Genomic DNA, 10069 nt, shown 5'->3' with positions numbered 1-10069 from the left:
CCTTTTCATTATTATTTTCCAAATGCAATTTGGAAAACAGCAGCCACATCTTAATAAACTGTGCCCTTTTGCTAATACAGTTTAGACAATCTTTATCACGGTTGATTCAATTGACTTTGCTCTAAACTCTGCTCTTCTCTTTCCACCTGCAGATTGAAGCAGGCCAGTATTGCACGTTCTCTGTATCTGCAGACGGTGCAGTGAAGGCTTGTGGGAAGGGTAGTTATGGGCGGCTGGGGCTGGGAGACTCTAATAACCAATCCATGCCTAAGAAGCTGGTTCTGGAACCGCCTCGCACCATGAGGAAGGTGTCGTCTTCCAAGGGATCAGACGGACACACCTTAGCGGTCACGGCGGAAGGAGAGGTGTTCAGCTGGGGAGACGGAGATTACGGCAAACTGGGCCACGGGAACAGCGCCACACAGAAATACCCCAAGATTATACAAGGCCCTCTGCTAGGAAAGGTGAGAAAGTTTGTTTTCTACATGATGAAATTATTATTATTTGTGTGTTTGGTTGTGAATGTCTAATTGAGGGCATTTCCCTGAGCTCTTTTGGCCAGAACACCCCAACACCCACCTAGCAACACCGTAACAACATCTTAGCAACCTTAGAACACCTTAGAAACAAGCCATCCTCTAGAGCCCAAAACACCCTATAAACTGCATAGCCACATGCTGGAATCACTTAGAGGACCCTTAGAACCATATAGCAATACCCTGGACACCAGATAGTAATGTCCTAGCAAACCCACAACACTTAGGAACAACTTACCAATTCTTTAGAAAACACAGAACACAATCACTTCGAAGACCCTGGAAAGCATATAGCAACACCCTGGCAACACCATAGTAACATCCTCAGGAACAACCCAGAACACAATAGAAGCTAGCCTAGCAGCCACACAGCGATACTGTAGCAACCCCTGACCTAGCGACCACACATCAATGCCCCAGTACCCACAGAACACCCTAGCAACTGCAACATTGTAAAATCACTCAGAACAAACTAGCAACACTCTGGCAATACCATAGTAATATCCTCAGTAACAACCCCAAAAGGCAATAGAAGCTACTCTAGCAACCACATAGCAACCCCTTAATGCCCTACCAACAATATAACAACATGTTAAAAATGACACCCTAGACATTCTAACAACTGCAACATTGTAAAATCGCTCAGAACACCCTAGCAACACCTTGGCAACACCATGGTAACATCCTCAGTAACAATCCCAGAAGACAATAGAAATTACCCTAGCAACCCTATAGCGATGCCCTAGCAACCTCTCAATGCCCTAGCAACAATAAAACAACATGCTAGAAAATTACTCAGAACACCCTAGAGACCACATGACTGTGCTCTAGCAACCCCAGAATACCCTAGCAACACTCCGGCAACACCATAGTAACATCCTCAGTAACAACACCAGAAGACAATAGAAGCTACCCTAGTAACCACATAGCAATGCCCTATAAACCCCCTAATGCCCTAGCAATAATGTAACAACATGCTAAGAAATTACTCAGAACTCCCTAGAGACCACATGTCTGTGCCCTAGCAACTGCAACATTATAAAATCACTTAAAACACCCTAGCAACACCATAGTAACATCCTCAGTAACAACCTCAGAAGACAAAATCACATGCCCTAACAACACCAAAACGTGCTAAAAATCAACCAAATCACCCTTGTAACCACATAGCAATGTTCTAGCAACAACAATGCTGAAAATCAATCAGATCACCCAAGCGACCACATAGCAATGCGATAGCAACACCTGAATGCCCTAACAACAGCAAAACATGCAGAAAATCAATCAAATCACCCTAGTGACCACATAGCAATGACCTAGCAACAACAAAACATGCTGAAATCAATCAGATCACCCTAGTGACCACATAGCAATGCGCTAGCAACACCTGAATGCCTTAACAACAATAAAACATGCTGAAAATAAATCAAATCACCCTAGTGACCACATAGCAATGACCTAGCAACAACAAAACATGCTGAAATCAATCAGGTCACCCTAGCGACCACATAGCAATGCTGAATGCCTTAACAACAATAAAACATGCTGAAAATTAATCAAATCACCCTAGTGACAACATAGCAATTACCTAGCAACAACAAAACATGCTGAAAACCAATCAAGTCACCCTAGTGACCACGTAGCAATGCCCCAGCAACAACACAACATGCTGAAATCAATCAGATCACCCTAGTGACCACATAGCAATGCACTAGCAACAACAAAACATGCTGAAATCAATCAGGTCACCCTAGCGACCACATAGCAATGCTGAATGCCTTAACAACAATAAAACATGCTGAAAATTAATCAAATCACCCTAGTGACAACATAGCAATTACCTAGCAACAACAAAACATGCTGAAAACCAATCAAGTCACCCTAGTGACCACGTAGCAATGCCCCAGCAACAACACAACATGCTGAAATCAATCAGATCACCCTAGTGACCACATAGCAATCCACTAGCAACACCTGAATGCCTTAACAACAATAAAACATGCTGAAAATTAATCAAATCACCCTAGTGACAACATAGAAATTACCTAGCAACAACAAAACATGCTGAAAACCAATCAAGTCACCCTAGTGACCACATAGCAATGCCCCAGCAACAACACAACATGCTGAAATCAATCAGATCACCCTAGTGACCACATAGCAATGCACTAGCAACAACAAAACATGCTGAAATCAATCAGGTCACCCTAGCGACCACATAGCAATGCTGAATGCCTTAACAACAATAAAACATGCTGAAAATTAATCAAATCACCCTAGTGACAACATAGCAATTACCTAGCAACAACAAAACATGCTGAAAACCAATCAAGTCACCCTAGTGACCACGTAGCAATGCCCCAGCAACAACACAACATGCTGAAATCAATCAGATCACCCTAGTGACCACATAGCAATGCACTAGCAACACCTGAATGCCTTAACAACAATAAAACATGCTGAAAATTAATCAAATCACCCTAGTGACAACATAGCAATTACCTAGCAACAACAAAACGTGCTGAAAACCAATCAAGTCACCCTAGTGACCACGTAGCAATGCCCCAGCAACAACACAACATGCTAAAAAATCAATCAGATCACCCTAGCGCGCACATAGCAATGCCCTAGCAACCCCTAAATGCCCTAACAACAAAACATGCTATAAATCAATCAAATCACCCCAGTGACCACATAGCAATGCCCTAGAAACTACAGAACACCCTACCAACTACATAGCAACATTCCAAAATCAACCAGAACACCCTAGCGACCACATAGCAATGCCTTAGTAACCCCTAAATTCCATAGCAGCAACATACATGCTGAGAATCAATCAAATTTCCCTAGCAACCACATAGCAGTGTCCTAGTAACCACAAGCACTGTAACAATCACTAATATTTCTTCAGAAAATGTAACAAACTAGTTTGTCTTATTACTGCGTTTGTGAAAGTGTGTGTTTTGTGTGTGTATTGCAGGTGGTGGTGTGTGTGTCTGCTGGATACAGACACAGTGCAGCAGTGACTAATGACGGAGAGCTGTACACCTGGGGGGAAGGCGACTTTGGTCGACTCGGTACATCACTCTCCTCTTACAGACTCTCACTAAACTCACACACACACACACACGTACCTGAGGCCTGAGGATCTGTTCTCAGATGTACTGTTGTCAGTGAAATACAATTCGCTATTGATTTCTGTGAGGTGGTTTATATGGCTTGAATGAATGCTGTGCACTGCACAGGCTTTTCTCTTTTTAGTCCACCGAGAAATATTTTGTCAGGCAGGCGACGGGAAGCCTGATCCCTCAGACTGAGTCAGACTGTTGTGTCAGAAGTTCTGCCTGTCTGTTTCAGTCTTGTTTTACTCTGTCTGCCTGTCATGTAGGTCACAGCGATAGCCACAGTCGTAACGTGCCCACTCTGGTGAAGGACATCAGTGGGGTCGGGCAAGTGGCCTGTGGCAGCTCTCACACCATTGCTGTTGCTCAAGATGGACGGATCGTCTGGTCCTTTGGAGGAGGAGACAACGGTATGGAGATGTTTCATATAAAGTGCCTGTGTTGTATGCTTCTGTAGTATTTGAATTTTTTCAGTGTAGAAGTCCACATTTTGCACCAAAATCAGTTGTAATTGAATTTTTGATGAATTTTCATCATCCGTACACTTAGTGCACTTGGAGGGATGTTAAAATAAGCAAATCATCCCTCCGTTAAGGGCCCCACTTTTAAGGCTGTTAGTAACATTAAAAAAGATTTAACGTCTGAGGAGGTAAATGTTCTATATCCACAATAACGATCCTATATTTTCTTTTTTGATTTTATGAAAGCCGAAGTAATTTTTTGGCTTTTTTAATTTTTGGTTTTATTTATTTGTTTATTTATTTATGTATACTGATATTGATATTCACACTAATATTGTCTAGTTTTCATTGTAGACTTTTTAAATTTTTTGTTTGATGTATTTATTTATTTGTTTTTACCAATAATCACTCTGATGTTCTCTATTGGAGTTTATTTATTTTTAACCAATATTCACACTGATATTCTTTCTGACATTCTCGGCTTAATCGGTTGTAGGATATTTATTTTTATTTATTTATTTATTTATTTATTTATTTATTTATTTATTTATTTTAACCGATACTGATATTCTGTACTCAATCAGTTGTAGATTTTTATTTTTTCTTGGATGTATTTGTTTATTTATTTATTTTTACCGATATTTACACTGATATTCTCTACTTAATCGGTTGTAGTTTTTTATTTTATGTTTGCTGTATTTTATTTATTTTTACTGATATTCACACTAATATTCTCTACTTAATCGGTTGTAGACTTTTTTATTTTTAGTTTGATTTATGTTTTTATTTTTATTTTCTTTAACCGGAATTCACACTAATATTCTCTACTTAATCAGCTGTAGACTTTTTTTATTTTTTGTTTTATTGTAGGTTTTTATGTTTTGTTTGATGTATTTGTTTTTTTTAAACCAATATTCACACTGATATTCTCTATTTAATCAGCTGTAGACTTTTTTTATTTTTTGTTTTATTGTAGGTTTTTATGTTTTGTTTGATGTATTTGTTTTTTTTAAACCAATATTCACACTGATATTCTCTATTTAATCAGCTGTAGACTTTTTTTATTTTTGTTTTATTTATTAACCGATATTCACACTGATATTCTCTACTTAATCGGTTGTAGGTTTTTATTTTTTGTTTGATGTATTTATTTATTTATTTTTATTGATATTCACACTGATTTTCTCTACTTAATCGGCTGTAGACTTTTTTTTTTTTTTTTGATTTCATGTATTTATTGATTTATTTTTAACCGATATTCACACTGATGTTCTCTGCTTAATCGGTTGTAGGTTTTTATTTTTTGATTGATGTATTTGTTGGTTTAAATTTTTATTTTTGAACCAATATATTCACACTGATATTCTCTACTTAATCAGCTGTAGACTTTTTTATTTTTTGTTTTATTGTAATTTTTTTTGTTTGATTTTTTTTAATGTATTCATTTATTTTACAGATATTCACACTTTTTATGTATTAATGAATGAATTGATTGATTAATAATTTTTTTTATTAATTATATATATAATGTATATTGTATTATTTTTTTTATTTGTATTTTTTTTACCAATATTCATACTGATCTTTATTTAGTTATTTATTTGTTTAATTATTTAGATATTTTTAGCTAGCTGTGATTATTTATTTAGTTAGTTAGTTGTGATTTATTTTTTATTAATCTATCATTTTCACTTAATTTAATAATTAATTCAAACATGATATTCTGCAATGGACAGTTTAAATTGACCAGCAAACAAAGACGTAATATTTGACTCAAGTTATGTTTACCATAACAATTTTAACAGCTATGCACATTAGTTTTGCGGTTTGTCATGATAACACTCTGGATCAAAATCAGTGTTTGCATATGAGACAGTAAAGCTGTGTATCTTTCAAAGTGCTCTGCTCTGTATTGTAGCGCTATCAGACATAACATCTGCTGACAGGCTCAAACCTGTTTGAAATGAAGCTGTCGCAAAGCGTTTTTAAGACAAAATATTAAAGCCAGTTGTGAAACAAGTGCAGACATGGACATGGACACACCTTAAATTATTATTGTCCATGTCAGAAGCAGTTCTGTATATGTAAACTCTGTATTTGTGTTACAGGTAAACTGGGGCATGGGGACACCAATCGTGTGTACAGGCCTAAAGTGATAGAAGCCCTGCATGGCTTCATTATTAGAAAAGTGTGTGCTGGGAGCCAGTCATCACTGGCTTTGACATCTGCTGGCCAGGTATTCACAACCTCACATATATTGCTGAGTAAATATTTACAGTTGTGCGGCCATATAAATTCTGGAGTCTCTGTGTTCTCCTGTGTGTGATGCAGGTGTTTGCGTGGGGCTGCGGCTCGTGTCTCGGCTGCGGCTCGTCTGAGACCACCTCACTCAGACCTCGATTGATAGAGGAGCTCAGCATCACTAAAATCATCGACATTTCCTGTGGAGACAGCCACTGTCTCGCTCTGTCTCATGGTAAGAGAGATGGACAAACAAAATGGAAAGAGGAGATGAGAAAATTGTATTAAATAAGATTTTAAAACAAACTGAAATGTATCATTACTGCTCAGATAGTTGCTCAGATTTTTTGTTGTCTGCAACATTTTTAGAGTTTTTTTCCCCCTAAGGTAATTCTACAGTAGTTTAATCTGTTTTTGCACTGCATTTTTTGTTTTGTTTTTTGTTTTTATCCCTAACTTTATTATATTATATTATATTATATTTATTATTTTATTTTTCTTAAATAAATATATTATTATTTTTATTTAGTTTATTTGTTTGGATTTCTTTTAAATATATTTATTTTATTTTATTTGTTTTAACAGAACATCCCCATCCCTAACTTTTTATTTTTATTTATTTATTTTATATTATTTTTTGTTTGGATTTCCTTTAAATATCTTTGTTTTAACAGAAAATCCACATTCATAATTTATTTTTAAATTTTATTTATTTAAATTTAAATTATTTATATTATTTTATTTGTTTTAAGAGAACATCCACATCCCTAACTTTTATTTTATTTATTTATTTATTTATTTATTTTAAATATCTTTGTTTTAACGGAGCATTCACTATTTTATTTTGTTTGATTTAATTATTTGATTTGATTTGATTTGATTTAACAGAACATCCCCATCCCTAACGTTTATTTTATTTTATTTTTGGGATTTCATTTACATATTTTTGACAGAATATTCACATCCCTATTATTGTATTTTATTATTTTATTTTATTTTTTTAATTTAATTTAAATTTAAATTGTATTAATTTTTTTTGGATTTCTTTTACATATCTTTTCTTTTCTTTTATTTATTATTTTAATATCTTTGTTTTAACAGAACATGCCCATCCCTGACTTGTTATTTGATCAGTGCTTTTTTTTTAATTCTTTTTTTATATTATTATTATTATTATTATTATTATTATTATTTTGTTATATTATTTTATTATTTTATATTATAATTTAATTGTATTATTATAGTATTTATTAATATTTTATTTTAGTATTTTCAGGTTTTATTTGAATGTTTGTGTAAGTTTTAATAATTTTGTTATGCTTTTGCTATTTTTATTAGATTTTATTTATTTTTTATTCTGTATAGCTTTAATTTATTTAAGTAATTTGTAAGTACATTATTTTCAATTACAGAAAACATTTTTTTAATTAGTTTTAGATTTAGTTAACCGTAACAACACAGAGGTTTAAAGGAATATTTACCAAAAAATATATTTATTTTAGATTATTTCTCACCCTCATGTAATTTCAAACCTGAAAGTGTTTTAATGATACAATAAACAGGAAATGAGTAGACTATACAATTTATATGCTATGTTACAAGTTTTCTGAAGCAATCTGATGACCACCTTTGTATGAGAAAGAGACTGAAATTTAAGTTATTATTCACTGAAGTGAAATTCTTATATTAGTGCATTTATAATTTCATTGGTTTGTGTTATAGAAAACGAGGTGTTTGCTTGGGGCAACAATGCCATGGGGCAGTGTGGGCAGGGCCATACCTCAACGCCAGTCACCAAACCCAAAAAAGTGATTGGTTTAGAAGGGGTGTCAATACAGCAGATTACTGCAGGCACCTCCCACAGCCTGGCCTGGACAGCGGTTCCTACTGACAGGTGAGGAGAAAGAGATTTTAGAGCTTTTTTAGTGATCTGCATCTCTCATTGCTTCTGGATAATGCTAATAGAATAAATATTCTTCCTGATCTAAACCCAAACCAAAAACAATTAGTCTTTAAAAGAGTTTGAGCCTACAGAAAATGCCATCATTCTCATATTCATTATGCAAATCAAACCCTGTATTGGTGTGAGTTCCACTGCTCATGTATTATTACAATGGCATTTACATTTTCCATTATTCACAGCTGTTCAGTTGCTTTGTTTTCCTGACAGGACTGAGTGTGAAATATCAATGTGTGTTTATGCGCCTGGCAGGCAGCTGGTGGCTTGGCACAGGCCGTTTTGTGTGGATCTGGAGGAGAGCACGTTTACATACCTGCGCAGTTTCCTGGAGCGTTACTGTGATAGTATCAGTGGAGACACACCACCTGCACCTTTCCCCTCTAAGAGGTAAAAACACAGCATCAACCCATTCCAGATTTACAAATGATAAATTGTGGTTTGCACTACAAATGATTAATGAAAAATACGAACAGTATAATGTATATATAAAGGCACAGAGTGTCAGATATTGCTGTTTTAGACACAAACCATAGAGCAATTCTTGCTCTTTGATAGGTAGGTATGTGGATCGATGCAGGGTGAGAAATTTATTTATTTTAATACATTTTATAGTTTCTTTTTATTTTAATAATTTAGTCTATTTTTATTTTATTTAAATTAGAATATTAAAAATGTCTTATACTTTATAAAATGGTGAATAGAATATGATTTTATGCTATGGATGGATGGATGCCTGAAACATGCCAGTCTGATTCATAGACATTTGCAATGTCGGATGTCAGTAGTTTACATCTGTCCATTACAAGCTTTAAGATTACGTAAGAGCTGTCATACAGATTATATAATATTGCAGATATTTTCATGCTGAGGCCTCAAGATGGTATGTGATGCATGTTGACCTTGAGGTCAGAACATTTAATTATGTGCCAGTATCTCCAAAGAAAGAGAGAGTGCGTCAAAAGTCTTACCAGCTTCCAGTGTATATATATATATATATATATATATATATATATATGTGTATGTGTGATTTTTTTTTAAATTACATTAAAATGTTTTTTTTTTTAATGAAATTTAATTTTATAATTCAGATTTCATTTGAATATCTTTTTTAACAGGACATTTTATTTTATTTTTTTCTTTGAATCTTTTTTTTTTTTATAGAAATATCTTCCCTTTTTTGTTTTATTTTGTTATTTTTTTAATTTAATTTGTCTTTTTTTTTTTACAAGACTTTCTATTTTATTTTATTTTATTTTATTTTATAATAGTATTATTATTATTTTATTATTTTTAAATATCTTTCTTTTTACAGACCATTACCATCCTTTTTTATTTTATTTTTTTGAATTTCGTTTAAATATTTTATTTTAACAATACATTTATTTATTTGTTTGTTTATTTATTTTTTAATTTCTTCCCTATTTTATTTTATTTTATTTTATTTTTTAGATTTCATTTTAATACCTTTTTTAACAGGACTTTCGATTTTCTTTTATTTATTTATTTATTTATTTATTTATTATTATTATTATTATTATTATTATTATTATTATTATTATACTAAATATCTTTGTTTTAACGGAACATTACCATCCCTATTTTATTTTATTTCTTTTCTTTTATTTTTTGGATTTCATTTTAACATCTTTTTTTAAACAGGATGTTTTTTATTTTATTTATTTATTTATTTAGAAATATCTTACCTATTTTATTTTATTTTTTGGATTTCACTGTAAAAATAAATAAAAT

The 10069-nt window shown here is 33.3% G+C and overlaps 1 protein-coding gene across 1 annotated transcript; it reads left to right on the top strand.

Moving 5' to 3' along the window:
- Positions 1-152: 152 nt before the first annotated feature.
- LOC141317380 (probable E3 ubiquitin-protein ligase HERC1) lies at positions 153-8707 on the top strand (the record flags this gene model as incomplete). Its single annotated transcript, XM_073833108.1, has 7 exons — positions 153-464; positions 3517-3613; positions 3925-4068; positions 6228-6355; positions 6451-6595; positions 8083-8254; positions 8573-8707. Coding segments are annotated over 7 exons (1133 nt in total), but the record flags the coding sequence as incomplete, so codon positions are not given.
- Between the last annotated feature and the right edge of the window lie 1362 nt (positions 8708-10069).

The sequence above is a fragment of the Garra rufa genome, unplaced genomic scaffold (assembly GCF_049309525.1).
Source record: "Garra rufa unplaced genomic scaffold, GarRuf1.0 hap1_unplaced_855, whole genome shotgun sequence".
Lineage (NCBI taxonomy): Eukaryota > Metazoa > Chordata > Actinopteri > Cypriniformes > Cyprinidae > Garra > Garra rufa.
Note: the sequence above shows the minus strand (reverse complement) of the source record. Positions and strands in the feature narration are given on the sequence as shown.